Consider the following 25,200-nt stretch of genomic DNA (forward strand, 5'->3'; position numbering starts at 1 on the left):
CATTCATCTGTGACCAGGTCTGGGGGGGGGGGGGTGGAAATAGCTCCAGCAGGGGAACCTAAACTTCCGCTTTCTGGGCCACATTGACCACCTCTGACTGGGGGATACCAAGACGTTCCAAGGCCAGTGTAGAGATATAATCTCTCCACCTAGATCTGGGTCTTCCCCGGGGTCTCCTCACAGATGGATGTGCATAGAACACTTCCCTAAGGAGGTGTCCAGGGGTATCCTTACCAGATCCCCAAACCACATCAGCTGGCTCCTTTAAACGTGAAAGAGCAGCGGCTCTACTCTGAGTCCCTCGCAAATGACAGAGCTTCTCACCTTATCTCTACAGAAGACACCAGCCTCCCTCCTGAGGAAACCCATTTTGGCCTCTTGTACCCGAGATCTAATTTTTTCGGTCATGACCCAACCCTCATGACCATAGGTGAGAGTAGAAACAAAGATCAACCAGTAGATCGAGAGCTTTGCCTTTTGGCTCAGCATCCATTTCGTCACAACAGTACATTAGAGCAAATTCAGCACCGTCCTTGCTGCACCAGTTCCCCGGCCAATCTCACACTCCATTATCCCTTCACTCCTGAACAAGACCCTGAGGGACTTGAACCCCTTCACTTGGGGCAGGACCTCATTCCCTACCGGGAGTAGGTAATCCATTGGTTTCCTGCTGAGAACTTTAGCCTCAGATTTAAGGGTGCTGATCCTCATCCCAACCACTTCACACTCTGCTGCGAACCAACCCAGTGAGCCAACAGGATCACATCATCTGCAAAAAGCAGTAATGAGACCCACAGCCCACCAGGTGCATTACCTGGTCAATGCATTACCTGGATTTGTTGACAGCTGATCAACAGTTCAATCAATCTGTTCTGGGGCAGTTTATTCTTTATTTTGCAAAATTTTCTCATGTTTAATTCAATTAAACAGCTACTTGATATCAATCAATCAATCAATTTTATTTATATAGCGCCAAATCACAACAAACAGTTGCCCCAAGGCGCTTTATATTGTAAGGCAAGGCCATACAATAATTACGTAAAAACCCCAACGGTCAAAACGACCCCCTGTGAGCAAGCCCTTGGCGACAGTGGGAAGGAAAAACTCCCTTTTAACAGGAAGAAACCTCCAGCAGAACCAGGCTCAGGGAGGGGCAGTCTTCTGCTGGGACTGGTTGGGGCTGAGGGAGAGAACCAGGAAAAAGACATGCTGTGGAGGGGAGCAGAGATCGATCACTAATGATTAAATGCAGAGTGGTGCATACAGAGCAAAAAGAGAAAGAAACACTCCGTGCATTATGGGAACCCCCCAGCAGTCTAAGTCTATAGCAGCATAACTAAGGGATGGTTCAGGGTCACCTGATCCAGCCCTAACTATAAGCTTTAGCAAAAAGGAAAGTTTTAAGCCTAATCTTAAAAGTAGAGAGGGTGTCTGTCTCCCTGATCCGAATTAGGAGCTGGTTCCACAGGAGAGGAGCCTGAAAGCTGAAGGCTCTGCCTCCCATTCCACTCTTACAAACCCTAGGAACTACAAGTAAGCCTGCAGTCTGAGAGCGAAGCGCTCTATTGGGGTGATATGGTACTATGAGGTCCCTAAGATAAGAAGGGACCTGATTATTCAAACATTATAAGTAAGAAGAAGAATTTTAAATTCTATTCTAGAATTAACAGGAAGCCAATGAAGAGAGGCCAATATGGGTGAGATATGCTCTCTCCTTCTAGTCCCCGTCAGTACTCTAGCTGCAGCATTTTGAATTAACTGAAGGCTTTTCAGGGAACTTTTAGGACAACCTGATAATAATGAATTACAATAGTCCAGCCTAGAGGAAATAAATGCATGAATTAGTTTTTCAGCATCACTCTGAGACAAGACCTTCTCATTTTAGAGATATTGCGTAAATGCAAAAAAGCAGTCTTACATATTTGTTTAATATGCGCTTTGAATGACATATCCTGATCAAAAATGACTCCAAGATTTCTCACAGTATTACTAGAGGTCAGGGTAATGCCATCCAGAGTAAGGATCTGGTTAGACACCATGTTTCTAAGATTTGTGGGGCCAAGTACAATAACTTCAGTTTTATCTGAGTTTAAAAGCAGGAAATTAGAGGTCATCCATGTCCTTATGTCTGTAAGACAATCCTGCAGTTTAGCTAATTGGTGTGTGTCCTCTGGCTTCATGGATAGATAAAGCTGGGTATCATCTGCGTAACAATGAAAATTTAAGCAATGCCGTCTAATAATACTGCCTAAGGGAAGCATGTATAAAGTGAATAAAATTGGTCCTAGCACAGAACCTTGTGGAACTCCATAATTAACCTTAGTCTGTGAAGAAGATTCCCCATTTACATGAACAAATTGTAATCTATTAGATAAATATGATTCAACCACCGCAGTGCAGTGCCTTTAATACCTATGGCATGCTCTAATCTCTGTAATAAAATTTTATGGTCAACAGTATCAAAAGCAGCACTGAGGTCTAACAGAACAAGCACAGAGATGAGTCCACTGTCTGAGGCCATAAGAAGATCATTTGTAACCTTCACTAATGCTGTTTCTGTACTATGATGAATTCTAAAACCTGACTGAAACTCTTCAAATAGACCATTCCTCTGCAGATGATCAGTTAGCTGTTTTACAACTACCCTTTCAAGAATTTTTGAGAGAAAAGGAAGGTTGGAGATTGGCCTATAATTAGCTAAGATAGCTGGGTCAAGTGATGGCTTTTTAAGTAATGGTTTAATTACTGCCACCTTAAAAGCCTGTGGTACATAGCCAACTAATAAAGATTGATTGATCATATTTAAGATCGAAGCATTAAATAATGGTAGGGCTTCCTTGAGCAGCCTGGTAGGAATGGGGTCTAATAGACATGTTGATGGTTTGGATGAAGTAACTAATGAAAATAACTCAGACAGAACAATCTGAGAGAAAGAGTCTAACCAAATACCGGCATCACTGAAAGCAGCCAAAGATAACGATACGTCTTTGGGATGGTTATGAGCAATTTTTTCTCTAATAGTTAAATTTTATTAGCAAAGTCATTACTAGTTAAACTTAAAGGAATACTCGGCTCAATAGAGCTCTGACTCTTTGTCAGCCTGGCTACAGTGCTGAAAAGAAACCTGGGGTTGTTCTTATTTTCTTCAATTAGTGATGAGTAGTAAGATGTCCTAGCTTTACAGAGGGCTTTTTTATAGAGCAACAGACTCTTTTTCCAGGCTAAGTGAAGATCTTCTAAATTAGTGAGACGCCATTTCCTCTCCAACTTACGGGTTATCTGCTTTAAGCTACGAGTTTGTGAGTTATACCATGGAGTCAGGCACTTCTGATTTAAAGCTCTCTTTTTCAGAGGAGCTACAGCATCCAAAGTTGTCTTCAATGAGGATGTAAAACTATTGACGAGATACTCTATCTCACTTACAGAGTTTAGGTAGCTACTCTGCACTGTGTTGGTATATGGCATTAGAGAACATAAAGAAGGAATCATATCCTTAAACCTAGTTACAGCACTTTCTGAAAGACTTCTAGTGTAATGAAACTTATTCCCCACCGCTGGGTAGTCCATCAGAGTAAATGTAAATGTTATTAAGAAATGATCAGACAGAAGGGAGTTTTCAGGGAATACTGTTAAGTCTTCTATTTCCATACCATAAGTCAGAACAAGATCTAAGATATGATTCAAGTGGTGGGTGGACTCATTTACATTTTGAGCAAAGCCAATTGAGTCTAATAATAGATTAAATGCAGTGTTGAGGCTGTCATTCTCAGCATCTGTGTGGATGTTAAAATCGCCCACTATAATTATCTTATCTGAGCTAAGCACTAAGTCAGACAAAAGTTCTGAAAATTCACAGAGAAACTCACAGTAACGACCAGGTGGACGATAGATAACAAATAAAACTGGTTTTTGGGACTTCCAATTTGGATGGACAAGACTAAGAGTCAAGCTTTCAAATGAATTAAAGCTCTGTCTGGGTTTTTTTTTATATGACTTTTGCCATTTCGCACACTGTTTACCTCGTTACTTCAGTGCTGAGCCATAGCGAGAAAAGGTTTGTAATTGGGTCCCAATGGAAACCACACCAAGGGTGGACTCGGCTAAAAATTAAAATGTGATTTTAGCATTATGTGGTAATTACATGGTAAGCCTTTACACCACCTTGGACCTGCTTCAAGCAACTGTAGCCAGGGATAAGCCTCAGAGCCTGAATTGGACTTACTCCTACTTTTATACCACTTCAACAAGAACGGTACTCGTGTGTGCACTAGGGGTCTAGGTTTCAATGTCACAGCAGAAGCTTCTAACTGTTCGTGTTTTCTCGAGAGCTCCCTCAAACATCAGATCCATTTCTGTCAAATCCATAACCATTTGCTGAAAGTGGTCAATTACTCTGACTCAACTGTTTGTGCTATTGTTGGAAGAAAAAATAGGGCTATTTATTGTGTGTTGTGTATTGGCATGTAGACGTTTCAGGCAGGCAAAGGCAAAACTTTAACATGGTGTCCAAAAATACATTTTAACTAATCATGCAATATTCATGCATTAGAATTCTTAAGGATTTGGCATATAGCTCTTTGCATGGCGACAGCATGAGGCACTGTGATTACTGTTTTATGACCTTTGACACAAATTTGAATTCCTGTAGGTTCCGTGTATTTCATCTGTTGAGGCTTTTCGCCCGGCATATTCTGTTTGCTGGAGGAGAAACAAGAGCACGGAAGTTTACAGAGACAAAGTGCACACACACATTAACATGTCCCCTGTGATTGGGCTGTGATCTGAATTCATATGATCTGGTCGCCTCTTGCGGCCGTCTCATAAGCAAAGCGGATCTCGGACGCCATGAGCACGCATAATTATCTGTCTGGAAAAACTTGTTACAGGATTTTAAGGGATTATGTGGTCCATTTCATTTAACCTCTTTTCCCCAAGTGAGTCAATATCAGATAAACCTGAGATTCCCAAAGTGTGGATGGCAGCACCCTGGTGGTATTACAAGTGGGGCCATGAGACGTCAATAAGAATAAAGTGTAAAAAGGCTTTGATTTTCAATTTTGTAATTAAGTTTGATGAACTATATGAGAGAGACAAGGATTTACAGCTCTTGTTCTTCCATGTTTGAGACGATGAGAGCGAAAGAGCCTCGAGAGTTTCTACTGTGATTGGGTTCCTGCACAGATTGATTAAAACCAAACATATCCAACATTGCAATTGCAATTCTTATTAATATCAATTAATATAAATATTGCAGTCTCCAAATGCCAATGGAAGGTTGTGTTGGTGACTTTGTTTCACCATGTGATGCCAAGAATCCGTCGTAGGCAACAAGGGTGTAAGCTTACAACGTGCTTCTTCGGACCGGCATAAGTAGTCGTGGTTTTGCTGGCATAAAACAAGGCACTGAGAATGCATGCTTGATAAAGTCTGAGTTTGGTATTTGTCAGTTAGACTGTCAAGAGACAGGTTCTTGGAGATGATGGAGCCAAGATAAATGGTGACCAGTGACGTCGTGTACGTCCTTGTCAGTTGTGATCAATGGTGGAGGAAGATGTACTGGCCCATGACAATGGTCTTCTTCATGATTATAACCCAAACTCATTGCAAGCATGACCAACATGATTGGTCAGGGTTTGGAGGCCCTCCTCCATGTCCTTAGCCGTAAGACCACTCTGAGACTCTGGATAGATGCATTCAGCGAGGACCTGATGTGTCAAGACCACAAAAGCAAAGACTTTGCTGACTAGCAGGGAGTACCCCAATGGTTGCTAGAGTCACTATGGTCACCCTTGTTCTGTAAACACTCTACACTTCATCTTAATCTGATCTATTTGGTCAAAACTATGGTTGAAGGATTGGGTAGGTACCAAATGATTTACAGATTTCAAAGGGGGACACTGAGAGTCTGGAGAGATGCATTCATCAAGGATTTGGAGATGTGTCAAGACCACACAAGGAAAGACTTTGCTAACTAGCAGGAAGTACCCCAATGGTTGCTAGAGTCACTGTGGTCACCCTTGTTGTTGTAGTACACTCTACACTTCATCTTAATCTGATCTGTTGATCAAAACTATGGTTGAAGGATTGGGTAGGCACCAAATGATTTATACATTCCAAAGGGGGACACTGAGATTATGGAGATATGCATTCATCAAGGACTTGGAGATGGGTCAAGACCACACAAGGAAAGACTTTGCTGACTAGCAGGGAGTACCCCAATGGTTGCTAGAGTCACTGTGGTCACCCTTGTTGTTGTAGTGCACTCTACACTTCATCTTAATCTGATGTGTTGATCAAAACTATGGTTGAAGGATTGGGTAGGCACCAAATGATTTACAGATTTCAAATGGGGACTGTTGTGAAAGTGTAGGAACACGGACCCACAACAGGGGGCGCAAATGAACGGACAATGGAGGAAGTCAAATAACAACACTTTACTGTTGTGAATAAGCACAACAAACACAACGGATTACAACAATAGACAAGAAGTCAATTCACAAAAATGTGTCACGTGGGCAGGCTCGAAGATAAGAGACGTCTGTCCAAAGCAGAACCGGAACCACACGATTTCCTCTGCCACCGAACCCCGGGAATACTGGAGCCGCCAAGTCCCGAACTCCCAGGTGGCCACTGCCTCTGCGTGTCGGATCTGGTACTGCTGGCGAGGAACAAAACAGTTAAATGTGGGTGCGTTTGCACCAGCAACCCGTATGGCGGGAGAACCACCTCCACCTCTCGTTGGAAGAATGTCTGCTATTTAACGCACAAAGTAACAAGGGTTAATGTCAAAGAACACAGTCGGCTGAGTACGGTACCTTCTAGGTAGAGCGATATCTCGGCAAAGAGGTGGAGATGTCGTCCTGCTGATATACCCCTGCTGATCAGATGATTGGTGACAGCTGTCGTAGGCGATAAGTGACAGCTGTCACCCCGGCTGCTCCTGTGAGGCGGCAGCGCCCTCTGGTGCCTGGAGCCCGCACTCCAGACAGGGCGCCCTCTGGTGGTGGTGGACCAGCAGTACCTCCTCTTCAGCGGCCCACACAACAGGGGACACTGAGATTCTGGAGAGATGCATTCATCAAGGACTTGGAGATGGGTCAAGACCACACAAGGAAAGACTTTGCTAACTAGCAGGAAGTACTCCAATGGTTGCTAGAGTCACTGTGGTCACCCTTGTTCTTGTACACTCTACACTTCATCTTAATCTGATCTGTTGATCAAAACTATGGTTGAAGGACTGGGTAGGCACCAGATGTCAAAGGGGGATGCGACTTTTTTATGTTTAGGAATGGCTGAGGTCAACTATAAAATACTGTTTTGTTTTGTTTTTGTTTGTTTTTTTTTTTGGCAAAAAGACAAACCTAAAAGCACGAAGTAAAAAGGGTAAAAAAGATACTATAACTTTGTGTCAAATGCAAAAGTTATATTTTTTTTTCTTTCAACTCTCCTGTTTTTTCATCTGTTTAATGGTAAAACAACGCAAGTATCTGTGCACACGTACATTAAACAAACAGCCACGGGATGATTTGCAAGTGGCTGTCATGCAAAAGACTTATGGCAAGAATATCCTCTGAAAGGCGTCAATGTCAAGAGCTCCTGCTGTCACATCAGTCACACTATATGCATATGGAGATGGCACAAGAACCTTCACTGTAGAAACATGCCCACACACATCTTTGATGTGCAGCATGCCACTGTTTGAAAACCTCACTTCCACTGCCAATGAATGATTTCTGCTTCATCCATAACCCTGAAAAGAAAAAGCACTTGAAAATGGAAAATAATCTCAGGAATGTTCCACCTCTGTTTCCTTGGTGACCATAGATGAACTGGGCCGGTCTCCTAAAAAGGTCTAATCTTGTTTAGTTGACTAAACTCAGTCGACTAATCTTTTGACATTAGTCGTTGCACAAAACGTTAGCCGGCTAAAATTTTGCATTAGCTGGCTAAAGTTTTTAGAGGAGGCTAATCTTATTTTCGTCGACAAAACTTCAATGTCTTACCTCAAAAATGGCGACTATCATGCACAACCACTTGATGGAGCAGGATGGAAGGAGAGCCTTGCGGCGGTAGCAGGTTGTCTGGAACTGGAATAATCCATTGGAGATGTTTACGGACTCCGAGGTTCATCAGTGACACCACTTCTGTCCACCTACAGTCTTCTTCACCGTGGACATCGTGTTAGCTCCAGCCATCAACCACCAAATGAGGAGGAACAACGCCCTGCCAGCCCTTCTTCAGGTTTTGATTGAGCTGAAGTTTTACGCCCGTGGGACCTTTCAGCAGGTTATCAGTGACACTATTCATGTATCCAAGTCGACAGTGTGCCGAACTCGGCCATGGTTGTAGCAGACGACCAACCTGGAAGTAAACAAAACTTTTGCACTTCGGAGGCATTTCTTGGCAACAGCACTCGCGAGGTCACTTATGCCCGTGAAAACTGACTAATGTTAGACTGCTAATCTATAAATTTATCAGTCTATATGAAACGGAGATTAGATGGCTAATGTTGGCCGACTAACCTCAGTCAACTAAGTAAATTTAGTAGGCTAAAAGTAACATCATTGTACTTTAAGACAACTTGTTAAGATAACCTCAACTACTAAATGCCTTTAGCTTAAGTGAACCCAGCACTTTTCAGGTGGCTGCCTTAAATTTTGACATTTGATGAATTTCTTGGTAACACAATGCACGGTAATACATTGCCGTTTGTACAGTGGGCAAAAATAAATATTGTACTTTATAGACTGACACTTGATTGAAAATTTTTGAACATTTCAAAAAGTGTCCGGGCACATTGTAGGATCTCCCCACCCATGACAGTGCATCACAACATAGTGGTGCCCGAAGTCAACAAAACATCAACGGGACTCAAGAGAGTCTGAGATTGGCGACTTATTGGCTGGTTTGAGAAATGCAGGTTGAAAAAAAAATTTTTCATTCAGACTTTTGTGTGTCCTAACATCAAAAAAGTTCATATTCAGACTCCACATCAGCATCAAACGTTAATGGCTCCTTCCTGTTCATACTATTCATCGTTCCACCAAGTTTCACAAGGATCAGCTGAAACGTTTTTGAGCAATCTCTCTAAAAGTCAAACGAACCTCTTCAACGGGAGAAATTCTGGAAATTTTTACAAGATGTGTGGCTAAACATGAAGGTTAGAAGAATCAAACGTCAACTCTGTTCTATGGTACTGACGCCACCTTTGTTTTGCCGACGCACTGCGCTTCCATTTCCTGTGTCGTGTGGATCAAACATGGTATTGCTCCAAGACTCTTAACTGCTCCGAACACGTGACGTCTACACGTTTTATTTTTCGAGTGATCAAAGAAACACCAGACAGAGAAAAGACATCTTTTAGTCTGCAGAGGATAACATCTCAGTAAAGTGAAATCTAGACGTTCCTCGATCCGTCTCACCCACACGACACAAATTCCAGCTTTACTGGACTTGTATACTTTCAGACAGCTGGAACTACTACTGAGAACCAGGCCCAATTAGAGCTGCTGCCATGCTGCTTGTGAAGCTACAGCTGCTACGTAATCAAGCAGCTGGAACATTAACAACTTTTTTTTTCCACATCGCAACAGTGAATAAACTCTCATTGCAGAAGATTAACAGCAAATACATGTTTGGGAATCTCGGAGCAGAATCATTGGATCCAGGGTGATTGACAAGACTGACGACTATTTATTTGCAAGTAAATAATCTGTTTTCCCAACACGACGGAAATATATCTGATACAAGCCTTCCCTGAGGTGATTTTTGGATATCACCCATCTCAGTTACAGAGCAGGTAGCTGAGTGGATAAGGAGCTGACCTGCCAATAAGTAGACCTAGGTTTGAATCTCCCTCAGCCCCAACCAGTCCCAGCAGAAGACTGCCCCTCCCTGAGCCTGGTTCTGCTGGAGGTTTCTTCCTGTTAAAAGGGAGTTTTTCCTTCCCACTGTCGCCAAGTGCTTGCTCACAGGGGGTCGTTTTGACCGTTGGGGTTTTTACGTAATTATTGTATGGCCTTGCCTTACAATATAAAGCGCCTTGGGGCAACTGTTTGTTGTGATTTGGCGCTATATAAATAAAATTGAATTGAATTGAATTGAATTGAACAATGTTTTGAGAAAAATGTCCTTGCACAAAATGTTAAAGACACCCTCCAGCACTGTTTAAAGATACAGTATAAATAATCTCCAAATAGTATAAATTTTTCTCACTATGAGTTTGGTTCAGGAAATTGGTGGAGAAACAATCCTGTTTGAACATTTCTTGGAGCCAGTCTACAAGTTCCAGCTGCCACACTATGATTGACCGAGTCAGTTTATATATATATGTGTGTGTGTGTATATATATATATATATATATATATATATATATATATATATATATATATATATATATATATATATATATATATATATATAGTGGATATTTAAAAATGTTTGACGTTTCTAGAAAGCACCAAAAATGTCATTTGGGCTAAATATTTTCAGCAGGTTTTGTTTTAAAAAATATATTGCTATTAAAAATTGAAAATGGTTAAAAACTGGTATTAAACATAGTTTTCCAATTTTTAAAATAATGTTAAGGGCCTCCTTTAAATCAATTTGCAATAATCCATAAGTGTGTTTTGTAAAAAAAACAAAAACAAAAAAAAAACAAAAACTTTAGATTAGATAGAACTTTATTAATCCCTTGGGAAGACTCCCTCAGCGAAATTTGAGGCTCCATCAGCATTGAGGATCCATCAGCATTGTATAGCAGCACACAGGGTAAGAAGCACACAGAGTATCAAAAGGAGAAGTTAAAAACAATTTGCAAAAATGTAAATACAAATATAAATACCAGAAATACTGCTTGCTACTGGCTTACTGGCTACGGCTACCATGCTGGATACCATGGACTTTATCATTATTGTGCTTTTTTTTTTGTTTGTTTTTATTCTTTTATTTTTAGGAGAGAACCAATAAAAATATATGACAATGTGCTTTCCACATTCATGCCATTTAAAAAAAAAATAAAAAATTTCCAGGCTCCACCCCTTTTTTATGAATCCACTTCAGACCCAACTTTTTAAACTTTGCAATTTTCTGTGTTCATTTTTGTAACAGAGTTATCTTTTTTGTTCTTTGCAATCCCATCAAGCCAACAAAAGAAACAGGTGAAGAACTTACTTAAACAAATTTTAATAAACTGTGTAACAGTGCGACTAAATCGTGCTGGATTTTTTATTTATTTAGTTTTTTTCAAACACGGGAGTAAAACTAGTAATTAAAACCACTGATTAATACCTCAACAGTTAACCCTTTAAAACTATGCAATCATTTTCATATTTTGAGTGTTTATTTAATCCAATATTAGATCCTGTGAGTGTTGGTGAATTTCATGTGCACATTTCTGCAACACAATGTCTTTGTTGCACCTGTTCTCACAACTGGTGTGGCTGACACTTGCTGTTTGTATTTACTCTGACACCATGTGGGGGCGTGAGGTCGCCTGACACCTCTTAATCCCGCGGTTTGTTTGGTGAAAGACGAGGACGGCGTGTGAAAACTTTTGGAAACCTGCCTCGGTTGATAGCGGGATTATGTCTTATTCTCGCTAAACCGGCATTGTTGTGTTTTTATTGTCGCACTCCGGGTCTCCTGGGTTTCGTTATGAGAGCGACGTTATCGGATGTGTGAATGTCAACATTGTCTGGAGGAAACGCGGAGGAGGACAAATGAATTGATCAAAAAACATCTCATGCGCGAGCGGCTGCTGCATCGGTTTCAGGCGTCTCCTTCGATGCTGTAAGAGCTGCTCTTTTAAAGACAAGTGATCGTGTGGAATTTTCCCACTAAAGTTAATCTGCTTTACATAAATAATTTGGCACATATTCATGAGCTTGAAATGGAAATCAAGAAATCAGAAACTTGCCTAATTATTCATATTAGGTGCCAAGAAACCCAAAATGAGCTTTTTTTTTCCTGTTCGAGAAAGAACACACGTCTGGTCTTGTTTCATTAAAGATCTCTGCTGTGTTCTTCTTATTTTGTCCATTTTTAATGAAGGATTTTTTTTTCACAAATGTTCTTTTGTGTACTCTGTAGATTCAAAAGCAGAAATTGTGTACACATTGTTTTCACCAAAAGGCATTATGGGAAAATGAGCTCCCTGTCATCAGTGGTTGGTCAGTTAATTTATATGTAAAAACCAACACACAAGTTACTGTAATGTGTGTATTGTTTTTTTTTTTTGTTTTTTTGTTTTTTACAAATAAATCTGTATTTCTAAATATGTCATTATTTTCATTTGTAAAAAAAAAAAGGGCCATTTGAAAACTGAAAATTCTGTTTAAGTGTGATTCAGCACGTATAGCGAATGTGTGGCAATTAGTATTCACACTGCCATGAACACTGCCATCTACTGGATGGGAGTGCTCTGAGTGCCCTAGTTTTACTATTGCAGTCCTGCACAAAGTGGGTGATGAGACCAAAAAAATATGTTGACTTAATTAAAAATAATAATAATAATAATAATATCTTGGCTTGCGGATTTAAATATATATTAATTATGATTAAATATTTTTATAATTTAGCACTATATATTTAGCAAATATAATTTGTCTCTCTCTCTCTCTCTCTCTCTCTCTCTCTCTCTCTCTCTCTCTCTCTCTCTCTATATATATATATATATATATATATATATATATATATATATATAATATGCCTCACTCCCTTGTCAGCCAAAGGATACTCTAGCGACTCAGCCTAGGACAGAGACAGCTATCTGTGTGTGTGTGTGTGTGTGTGTGTGTGTGTATATATATATATATATATATATATATATATATATATATATATATATATATATATATATATACCAAACACTCACAATGTTATTGTGTGCACACAAGACATCATTTGTTTCCAAGTTTTGATTAATTTGTGGTCATGAGATAAGTGTGTGTACAGACAGCCGGCACACCAAACCAGCCTTTCTCACTGAAGCATGGTGCTCTCATAAACTAAAGTAAATCTTAATTAAAGAGCCTCGAACCACAACTATCGCCAACAATAAGTGCTTTAAGTAGAATGGATTAAAAAGTGGCAACAAATTGCATTTCATGCACAGTAAAATGTTGCCACAATATATAGTATTTTTTCTTCTCTCTCTTTCCATTGCAATGACTGGAACTACTTATAATAACCACAATTAACAAATGCAAATAATACAAACAATAATAATAATCAGGGTTGATCATATTTGTGATACAATTATTTACAATGAAACCTGTGAAAAATCATACATGTTAATATAATTTTAATCACAATAAATGCAGGCTCTGTGATGCTGACTGGTTTTGTGTGTAATTATTTTCTCAATACTGTGCACAAAATTGGGCAGCTTTTTTTTTTTTTTTTTTTTTTTTTTGCCTTTTCCTGCGTTTATGTGGAGGTCAGGGTTTCTGACCAGCTTTCTCCATACAGCCAAATTTTGCACCTCGACCTGCCATTATCTCAGTTGTTTATATATATATATATATATATATATATATATATATATATATATATATATATATATATATATATATATATATATATATATATATATAAAGTAAAGCCAGGTCAGTGATACAGTGATGAAAATGGACCATGGGGAGAAAAAAACCCTGAAAATGTTTGGCCAGGGCCCCAGAAAAAAATAAAATCTCAGATCCATTCTGGTGCATTTTCAGGTATATTTACCTACCAAAAAAAAAAAAAAAAAAAACTTTTTTTTTTTTGTTGGGTCAGGTCAAGTTTTCCAACCTAGTCTTTTCAGACAATTTGTATTGTGCTACCAGCCTTTAATCCAAAAAAAAGAAAAGAAAAGACCCTAAATATGTTTCGATAGGTTTGTTGCCATGTCCCACAGCAACCTGTACTCAAGGTTCTTGAAATGGAGCAATATCTCCACCCAGTGGAGATATTGCAATAGAATTTTTGAAAGAACTCTATTTAATAATATTAAGTAGAATCTTACTCCCATCAGAATCTCCAAAACTCTCCACTAACACCAAGAAAAAGTCGCTAGATTTATCTCTAGTCACTACATGGTTCGGACGAGCCTGCAGAGCCCTTCAATCAACTGCAAGGCTGACAAGAGCACTACAAGCCATCCAGTTATTTACAAAACATTCAGTATTGCTTTCAGTTTGCATTATTTTCAGTGAGATTTCAAGAATTTATTATAATATTCATTTAGATTTAGATAAACTTTATGTTCTTGTCAAGTTTTGGAGCATGCATTGGCGTTGTGTCGACACCATGAATCCTCCCCAGGACCTGGATGGAAACCACCTTGGTAGCACTGTCACTACCGGTCCATCCTACTTCTGAAAAGGAACAATCAATCTGCCACAACCAGGTGGTCCACAGCCTCTGAGATGTTGGTGAGAGCTCTGGGTCCCAGAGCTCTCACCAACTTCTTGTGGTTGACAGTTGACTGGGGAATCAGCCACAAGAAACCTGCCATGGAGATGTCCACAATCCAACTCGGAGAATCAGCCTTATAATGCAGCTCAAAGTAGACAGCCCAACGTGACAGTACAGCAGAGGTTTCTATCAGGAACAAACTGCACTTTTTCCTCCACAAAGTGAAAGAACAAAGAGCTTTGATTTCTCTGGAAGCAGAGTGAGGGTCACTAGACCACAGAAGGTTTGTCAACTATTACTGAGTCCATCAACCAGTGCACTATGACTCCTCTCTATGACATTCAGAGTGCCCTCAAACATGACAGCCCTCCTCCTATAGACAAATTACAATATAATCCCCCACAATTCTAAAAGTCTGCTTGCAGAAGAACAACAATCCATTTGTGTCCAAGTGTGCATTACATAAGCAATCAATTTTTTGTATTGATGTTGTGCATCAATATTATTTAGACTTTAATCCATTTATCCTGATTGCATTCCATTTTAATATCATGACCTACACGATAATAGTACCATATTTTTAGGGAATAACCCTGTTGTGTCTGATTTGATTTGTGGATGTTCATGCTGGTTATACGTTTGCACCATTATTGATATCTGTGTAGCAGCGCGCGGCCGGTCAGGGTGCGGAGTAATACATCCAAATGTGAAACGGTCAAATATTTTGCCACGGTTACCTCGATATTATACAGTCTGAAATCTCACATGATTAACCAATCACATTTGCGGAAAAAATGTAATTGGATTAGAATTTAGAATATAAGGCACAACTTGTCAAAATATGCCCACTGAAGATGAAAGACCATATAAGTCACACATTTTCTGCATTAGCTCTTTTGTGTTGGATTTTTGTGCAAAGTTGTTTGTATTATTATTGTATTATTTGAGTTTGTTTTGTTTAGAGCTCTGATTCCCAGGAAAGTCCTATATAAGTAACAATTCTCATTACTGACCACTATAATCAACAGGTTTGTCGCAGTGTCCCACAGAAACCTGTACTCAAGGTTCTTGAAATAGAGCAATATCTCCACCTGGTGGATATTTGCATTAATGCACGTGCAATAGAATTTCAGCAAGAACTGTAGTTAATAATATTGATAATGAAACCATGGTTTTTCTGCATATAAGTCACACTGGAGTATAAGTCCCAGGACTTGCCAAAACAGTTAAAAATAAAAAAAAATGCTACTTATACTCGCTTCATTTTTCAGGGTATGTTGTGTTTGTAAAAGCCTAGAAACAGCTACTCTATTAGTGTAGCAACATTTAGCACAGCAAGATGTAAAACTATCAGAGCTACTGGAGAAAAAGTGAGTTTTCTGACTTGAAATATTCAAAGATTTGGATGCATTTTCTTTTGGAAAAAGTCAAAGCTTCAATGCATCACAACCAAAGAAAGGTTTTTTGGTGACAGACGCTGTTCATCAGGTTCTGGGAAATGCCTGCTACCCGCTAAACATTCAGAGTCGGAGGGGGAGAAAAATATATGGTTCAGCATTTCCCCTCAGAAGAACAGCACCGTAATCAATTCCGTTTAGTACAAATCCAATGCACTTAAACTTCCAGCGTGAATAACCAGAGGCTGCAGAGCAGAGGTACATTTATCGAAAAAGCAATTCATTCCAAACCCTCCTCTTTGTCATTTTCCTCCTCCCTCTCCTCTGTGCTGCCACTGCAGCTGGATGAAAGCTCACAGCCGACTGCAAAAAGACACATTTGCAGTCCGACAAGTAAATCAACGTGATGTACCGTCCGTCACAGGACCTCAGAAATTAGCATTAGCATTGCCTTGTGTAGCATTCATTTAGAAGAAGTAGGTTTTACATCATTAAAATTGTATTTTGTTCATTCAAAGTGATTCAAGGATGACAACAAAGTAGTAAAGTTGACGCTGAAGGTAGCAGTTGCATTTTAATACAAATTGTCTAGTAGGTTTTTGGATGCGCTACCACTTGACAGCGCTAACAGACCAGTAGCTTAGCACATTACGCATTTAGTATGTCTTTAAAGTAGTAATACCACATTAATATTTTGCACCATAATGTTACTATTTTCATTCTGCCCTTCAATTTTTTTTTTGCATATATTTTCTCGCATCATAGAAGCTGAGGTCAACTTGACAGTGAAAGGCTATTCACGTTAGCATACTGGGTGCATACTTTGTCACATCATATAATGTTTTTAGCACAACTACAACTGTAGCTGGCAGAATAGATGTTCATGTTTAAATACAAAATATTTCAGTTATTTCATTTATAGAATATGAAAGTGTTGAAATGGCAAAACAAGGGGTTTTTTAATGAAATGAACCAATTGCATCAGAAAATGAAATATTGTTTCAAAATGCTTCATCACATCAATGAAGACAACTGCTTCAGAAAATTATTCAGTTTCAAAATGATTGCAACACTATGATGTGACCTCAAGTTAAGTGGTGATTCAATGTTTCAGAAAATGATTCATTGTTTCAAAACACTCAAAAAAGCAAAAGAACCAATAGTTTCAGCAAATGACTTAGTGTTTTGAATATCTCAAAACATCAAATTAAACCACTGCTGGAGAAAAATATTTTGTTTCAAAACACTTAAAGTGGAGCTTCAAAATGATCGAAACATCATGATGGCATCAAGTGAACAGCTGCGATTCATTGGTTCAGAAAAAAAATGATTAATTGCTTTGTAACACTCAGAAAGATCTTAAGAAATGTTCACTGCTTTGAAGCACTTGAAATATCAAATTAAATGATTGCTTTAGAAAAATATTCATTGTTTTGTTGAATCACTGAATGAACCAATTGTTTCAGAAAAGCAATCAAAACACTGATGCTGAACTTTATTATTAAAAGAACCTTCATTTCCACATTTTGTGATTCCTGCTGATTTCAAGCTGTTTTTCGAAAACCGTGGCTTTTTTCGAAAACTGTAGCTTTTTTTTTTTTTTTTTTTTTTTTATCCAAGTTAGGTTAGAGGATGTGATGGGTCACACAATTTAGTACGACACTGCTGACTTTGCGGTTTTTTGTAATTATATTTAGGGACCAAGCAGAGAGGGAAGAAGAGAGAGGCTTCATTAAGCTCCGTCAAGGCAGACAGAAAGAAGCAGAGAAAGCGGAAGCACATTGGGGTTTCAACATAAAAGCACCGCGTTTTCCCTTCTCCAAGTGAGTAAAGCTCTGAATGCCGCAGAAAACTAATTCATATGCAGATATAATATATACGTATACTGTTGAGATTAGTGGCTGCTTGTGGTGTTTTTTTTATTAAATAAATATAATTAAATGTAGTTTGTAAAGCAGATGGATTTATTTAGTTATTTTTTAAAGGCATGTGGGTTTTTTACGATGGAGTTTTAGGTCCACATTGAATTTTTATTTATTTATTTATTTATTTACTTCGAGAATAAAGTCGTAATATTACGAGAATAAAGTCGTGATATTATGAGGAAAAAAAGTTGTAATATTACGAGAAAAAAGTCCAAATATTATATTACTTTAGTTATACTTATATTACTTTATTCTCGTAATATTACGACTTTATTCTCGTATAATTACGACTTTATTCTCGTAATATTACGACTTTTTTCTCGTAATATTAAAAACTCTATGTGGCCCTAAAACGCTGTCGTAGTTTTTAGCTTTTAGGATGTCTTTTATGCATTTCTTGCGTGTGTGCGCGCGCGCGGACTTTTATTTTGAAAGGGGCGCGCCGCGCGCCGCTTCCAGTTTTTCCAGAAGCTCAGTCAGTCCGCTCGCGGAGGCAGCAGGATGCCGAGGGCAGCTCTCCGACACGCGGCGTCCGTCTCTCCGTCTGCCGGCGTCCTTCCGCGGACACGGCATTTTTAAACGCCCCCTCCTCCTATTACTATTTTTTTTTCCTTTTTTTTTCGTTTTCAACCCAAAAACTGGATATTTCCGAAATGAAGCGCATGAACGTGAGCAACAAGAAGTGTCCTCTGTTGTTGTCCCCGATCTCCAGCATCACCGGTCCTCCCTGTGGATGGTTCTCTGACTCTTTGATGTAGAGTTCTGTGGCGGACTACCAAACTTCTCCCTCTTTTTTCCTTCACCCCTTCTCTCGCGGTTTTCCTTCTAATGAAACAAAGATTTCAGGATAGATCAACTGTGGGAAAACCAGCGTGCTGCCATCTGCTCCAAGCGGAATAACCTTTCTTAGCGGTTATTCGCCTTTACAAGCATCTTCTCTGGGGTGGGAACGCGGCTGATGCTTGCCTTACTCGACTTTTTTTTGTCTCGTCTCGTTCTGTTTGTCTGTTTTGTCCCACAGTGGCATGAAAATTCATGAATGCGTCCGAGGACATGTATACACATTACGCATGCACCGTGGCGGTAGTAGGCTGTGCGTAATATCCTATTATTATATATACTGGCATTCCTGTGTTGTTTGCACAAGATTTGGCAGATCCATTCTGAACTTGTGTGCGTGTGTGTGTATGTGTGTGTGTGTGCTTGCGAAGCATGGGCGTTAGGAGCACAGCAGCTGGCGGGCACCTAACCCAGGGGTACATCCTGCATAAAAGAATAAAGATTGGAGTCACACCAATGTACATATATTTTTTGGGCGACCGATACCGCTACCAGTATTTGTGATTTAAAAAAAAAAAGAATGATACTTGTATAGCTGCTGATCTGTACAAAAAAGGCAACAATTCCAAACATTTTCATATCAAACCTTTCTGACAAAGAGGCTCGATGATTTAAAAGTTTAAACATGAACTTTATTGTACATAACTCTAAATATAACCAACACCAACTGACTTAACGAGGATTGTCCAACCCAGTCTCATGGCAGTTCGTGGCAGCATTATGAAAAGTGCATTAATCAATGGGTTTGTTATGGGGGCACAAAAATGGGGTGCTTTTCGTGATGGGGGCATGAAGCATGGGTTGATGGGGGGGTCTGGGGAGTTATGGTTCAGGTTAGGGGAGGGTAGACACTTACGCTGTGGTTATGGTTAGAGGGGAGGATTATATATAGCAAAATTAAAAAACATGCCATGAAAATCAGGCACTTTTCGTGACAGGGGCATGATAAAAACGTGAGACTGGGCTGGGATTGGCAGTCAGTGTTGCACCGCTCAAGAGTTTGCATAAAATAGGCTTCTCGCCAAGCTGGCGGCTTAGTGACCGCTTGTCTTTGTCGCTGTAAAATGCCCATTCTGATTGAAAATGAGTGTCAGCTGGTCGCTTTGTCTCTGTCTCTTGCAGCTAATGTGACCAAAGGGCAACGGGGGTCCCAGCCATGCTTGACAGCATTCTATAGAATGCTGTCAGAGGACCCTCCGCTGGACAAACTACATATTTATACAATTTCCAACAACCGAACTGTTTTTCTGCATTATTTAGCAAAATAAAAGTTTTCATAGCGGCAAAAATAACACCAATGCTGATATGTTTGTGAAGGTACTGTTTCATATTATCATCCAACGATATATCAGTCGAGGTCTAACAAAGAATAATTCTAAAACAGCTTTAATGACAAGCTGATCAGCAAAAAGATAATCGATTAAGTTATTCACTGAAGAAAAATACCAGATGTTTACTTATCAAATTAAAGGATTTGGCATATTTTCTAATTTATTAACTATTCCCCAATTACTGTAAATGCATTTTAAACAAAATTCAACTTTTTTGTACTTTATTTAGCCAACAACAGAATGTCTTTAACTGCATTTAATCTGTTTTGAACTGAGATAATCTGCTTTGAAACTGTTCTACATAGGATAAAGTGCATTTATGACTTTTTAAAAGTGGTTTCAGAGCTGATAGTTGGTTTCAGCTGATGCTAAACCAAAAGTAAACTGGTTTAAATTTAGTAAATATCAGAAAAACCTGCTTTAAATGGTTGTCAAAGCCCAAAGTAATATTTTTGGACTGCTTGTCACCGCAAAACATAAGCATCTTGAAGGCACCTTCCTGGCATTTTAAAGGGGTCATATTGCGTACCCTTTCAGCAAAAACATTTTAAAGTAAAACTTATCCAAAGACACAGAGGAGACGGATTCTGGGGAAAAAAGCCATGGTTTTGGGGAAAAACAAAACACCCATTTGTTTTATTGCCTGTTGCTTTAAATAGAGAGGAGTTGCTGCTAGCCATGCCCTCTCTTGTTTAGGAGAGGGGGCATGTTTTCATTTTAGACCACTTCAAGCTGCCTCACTGAACAAGCAAGAGTCAAGACATGGACCTCTGTGACATATGTCACAGCGGGAGAATTTAAACGTTTGGTCATTCATTGTGGGACTTTTGCAATATTAGCTTGAAGTTTCAACCGCAGCTGTAAAAGGTTGATATAAAAACTTCTTTGAAGGCATTTGATAGGACACATGATGAATTGATTAATCTGAACGGGCAGATTTTTGGTGGTAAACGCCTCTGTTTGCTTTAACGCCCCATGCATGTGGATGGATCAGGGGAATCTGCACACCAATAGGTGCCCGTCCCTGCGTGCTCGACCCTAACGTGCCCCCTTTTTTCTTTTTGTAATGTTGGTGTGCGTACAGCCACGCTGGAAGTCAACCCCCATGTGGCCGTCGGGAGCGGGCAACAGGCAGCCCTGCCCGCGGGAGTCAGCGCTGCGGAGAGCGGCTCTCAGCGGCAACATCCTCGCCTTGCCACTGCACCACGTGCCCTCCGGCCGCAGCGTCCGCGTCTTCATCTGTGCCAACCCTGACGGTAAGGACCTGTGCTCACATTTGCATGGAGAATGACTTGGAAAATGTCACGTACAAAACAAACTGGTGCAAGATATATTGGGAAAAAAAGGCAGCCAACGCACACACTGGCTTTGATGCGGCATGCGTGGTGTGAGCGAGACAGCTGGGTCTTGAGAGAGACACCCAGTGGCAGCTTTGGATTTGAATACACCCTCCGGGCAAGTGGGTAAAAATAGGCTCAGTAAAACTGGAGTAAACAAGGCTGGAAAAGTGGAGTAGGCTGCAAGGGAGAGGGCGAGAAAGAAAGAGGGCACGCCAGGTTTCAACAACTTCTCTGTTTGATTTTATGCTGCAAACAGCTGTAGATATTTTTTTTTGGGGGGGGGGGGTTGCAATTGCGAGTAATCTTTATGAGGTGATGAAACCTTTTTACACTTGCACACCTTTGCTGTCCTAGAAAGCAAAATCAACCCTGCCTTTTAAAAAACTTAGAACATAAGATGACCAAGGTGTGCCCGATGATTGTGGTTATTTGTCCACGTTCGCAAAAGAAGGCTACCTATGTACTTCTTAAAAAAAAACAACAGTATTTAAACCACATGTGCATAGAAAGTCAATAAACTTTCCCAAATTAATACAAAATTTAGAATTCAATAAGTTTTCAGTGAGTCATATACATCCAAAAAAAAAAAAAAACAGAAATCAGTAAGTTTTCAGTGACTCATACGCATCCAAAAAAAAAAAAAAAAACAGAAATCAGTAAGTTTTCAGTGACTCATACGCATCAAAAAAAAAAAAAATCAGAAATCAGTAAGTTTTCAGTGACTCATACACATCCAAAAAAAAAAAAAATCAGAAATCAGTAAGTTTTCAGTGACTCATACGCATCCAAAAAAAAAAATCAGAAATCAGTAAGTTTTCAGTGAGTCATACGCATCCAACAAAATTTAGAATTCAGTAAGTTTTCAGTCAAATGCATCCAAAACCATTCAGAAATCAGTAAGTTTTCAGTGAGTCATACGCATCCAACAAAATTTAGAAATCAGTAAGTTTTCAGTCTAATGCATCCAAAACCATTCAGAAATTAGTAAGTTTTCAGTAAGTCATATGCATCCAAAAATAAAAATCAGAAATCAGTACGTTTTCAGTGACTCATACACATCCAAAAAAAAAAAAAATCAGAAATCAGTAAGTTTTCAGTGAGTCATACGCATCCAAAAAAAAAAAAAAAAAAAATCAGTACGTTTTCAGTGAGTCATACGCATCCAAAAAAAAAAAAAATCAGAAATCAGTAAGTTTTCAGTGAGTCATACGCATCCAAAAAAAAAAAAATCAGAAATCAGTACGTTTTCAGTGACTCATACACATCCAAAAAAAAAATCAGAAATCAGTAAGTTTTCAGTGAGTCATACGCATCCAACAAAATTTAGAATTCAGTAAGTTTTCAGTCAAATGCATCCAAAACCATTCAGAAATCAGTAAGTTTTCAGTGAGTCATACGCATCCAACAAAATTTAGAAATCAGTAAGTTTTCAGTCTAATGCATCCAAAACCATTCAGAAATTAGTAAGTTTTCAGTAAGTCATATGCATCCAAAAATAAAAATCAGAAATCAGTACGTTTTCAGTGACTCATACGCATCCAAAAAAAAAAAAAAAATCAGAAATCAGTAAGTTTTCAGTGAGTCATACGCATCCAAAAAAAAAAAAAAAAAAATCAGTACGTTTTCAGTGAGTCATACGCATCCAAAAAAAAAAAAAAAATCAGTACGTTTTCAGTGAGTCATACGCATCCAACAAAATTTAGAATTCAGTAAGTTTTCAGTCAGTCAAACGCCTCCAAAAAAATTCAGAAATCAGTAAGTTTTCAGTGAGTCATACGCATCCAAAAAAAAAATCAGAAATCAGTAAGTTTTCAGTGAGTCATACGCATCCAACAAAATTTAGAAATCAGTATGTTTTCAGTCTAATGCATCCAAAACCATTCAGAAATTAGTAAGTTTTCAGTGAGTCATATGCATCCAAAAATAAAAATCAGAAATCAGTAAGTTTTCAGTCATACGCATCAAAACAAATTCAGAAATCAGTACGTTTTCAGTGAGTCATACGCATCCAACAAAATTTAGAATTCAGTAAGGTTTCAGTCAGTCAAGTCAGTCAGTCAAAACGTTTTTAAAAAAAAACAGAAATCAGTAAGTTTTCATATGCATCAAAACAAAATCAATTTTTTTTGAGGGGGGGGGGGTGGTCAGCCATACACTTCCAAAAAATTCAGCAGTCATTACCTTTTCAGTCAGTCATATGCAAAAATAAAATAAAATAAACTTGTGGAAAAAGTTCAGCAATCAGCACGTTAACTTTCAGTGAGAAACACTCACTGTATTATAAAGTCAGCTGACAGCTCCAACTCTTGGCTGTGTACATTGTAAAAGCTCATCCTGATGAATCCTCACATATGTAACATTTATGGATTATAGTTTCTGTTCTTTAATATGCAACTTCACACAGGTCAGTATGTGCTTAGTGTGAAATCAGCACCATGGACAGCAGACGTTAAGGAGCTTCTTACCGACTGCTGGCTTCTAAGAACCACTTTGGAATAAAAAGTCAAGATAAATAAGTAAAAATACAGGCAGGCATTCTTAGCAAAAGTATAATCAGGCCTTTTTCAGGGAATCAAGGTACAGCTGGACTGTCATCTAAGAAATATTGAGAAATGATAAAATTCGAAAACTTTAAAATTATGTTTCACAGTTTTGGTATTTCTACAACCGCAAATCAGAAAAAAAATGTTGGGAGAATAAGGGGAAAAAAGAAAAAATGCAGTGCTTCCTAATCCCTGGAAAAGATGTCATCTTGAAGTTGCTCAAAAATTGTGATGTGCTTTTCTACATTAACTCTTCCATCACAAAAGTATAAATCACCTTTGCTAATGACACTGACACAACCTCATACTATGACAGACGCTGATGTTTGGACTGATGATGATAACAGTCTGGATGGTCTTTTGTCTTTAGCCCGGAGCACATCATGGCATGTCTTCCAAAAAAATATCTGGAATATTAGTATTAACTGATCACAATACATGTTTCCACTCTGCGATTGTCCAACCCAGATGCCCCCAAACCCAGTAAACGTGATGCTCCTTCTGGACAAGGTTAACATAAGGCTTCTATTTTTGCACAGGAAAGACTTGAGTGGCTTTTGTGAACCTAACTCCATATTTTTTCGTGCCTCACAAATGTTTTCCAAAGTAGCCCTTTTCCCATGCGGTTATATCAGCTATTGATGAATGACAATTCTTGTAGTGCCTTCTAGAGCCCGATCGATACATCAGCCAGCCAATATTATCAGCTGATATAAGCCCTTTTCAAAGTATTCACTATCGGCTGAAATTTTGCCAATAGAATTTCTCATAAACAGAACAGTTACTGAAATAATGTTTGTGTCGGCAATGTAAAATGTCCTTGCACCGTTTGTCCAGTAGATGGAGCTCTGACTCCATTCAACTGAGAGCTGCTTACACCCCTGCTGAAATGTGTTCAACACCGGCCCCCATAGTTCACCGTCACACTGCACTGATCGGCTGACCAAAGCATACAAGTAAGTTTATAAGGATGTTGTTTGTAATAACTTTGCAAATACATTCACCCCACATTTCTCCCGTTTCAGTTCAACTCAGTTTGATTAACTCATTTGATGTAGTAATGTGTCAGATGTGCTTCATTGCGTCGGCCGACGTAAAACTTTCATTTACTGCTAAGAGGTTGAAACATTCAGCTGATCGGCCTATTTAGCGGCTATCGGCAAATCAGCCGATTTATCGATTATCAGCATTTTTTTTTCATCCAAATATCGTTATCGGCATCGGCCTCAAAAAATCCATATAGGTCGGGCTCTAGTGCTGTCTGAAGGATCAGAGATCACAGGTGTTCAACTTAAGCTTATACCCTTGCGCTTTGGGAACATAAATTCCTCTAGATTCCTCGAATCGTTTAATGATGCATATTTTGCACTGTAGAGCGAGAAATGTGCAAATGCCTTCCAATCTTTCTTGGAGGAACATCATTTATA

The 25,200-nt window shown here is 39.1% G+C and overlaps 1 protein-coding gene across 4 annotated transcripts in view; it reads left to right on the forward strand.

Moving 5' to 3' along the window:
- The first annotated feature begins 18,205 nt into the window (after positions 1–18,205).
- Positions 18,206–25,200, forward strand: part of LOC117504992 (NACHT and WD repeat domain-containing protein 2) — a 54,077-nt gene continuing 47,082 nt past the window's right edge. The window contains exons 1-2 of one of the 4 annotated variants that reach the window (XM_034164500.1): positions 18,206–18,662; positions 20,975–21,146. In XM_034164500.1, coding sequence (XP_034020391.1) covers positions 20,996–21,146 — 151 coding nt within the window. In that variant the 5' untranslated portion in view covers positions 18,206–18,662; positions 20,975–20,995. The other 3 variants (XM_034164499.1, XM_034164501.1, XM_034164498.1) reach the window with 3 other exon arrangements.

This window comes from Thalassophryne amazonica, chromosome 23 (assembly GCF_902500255.1).
Source record: "Thalassophryne amazonica chromosome 23, fThaAma1.1, whole genome shotgun sequence".
NCBI classification, from domain to species: domain Eukaryota; kingdom Metazoa; phylum Chordata; class Actinopteri; order Batrachoidiformes; family Batrachoididae; genus Thalassophryne; species Thalassophryne amazonica.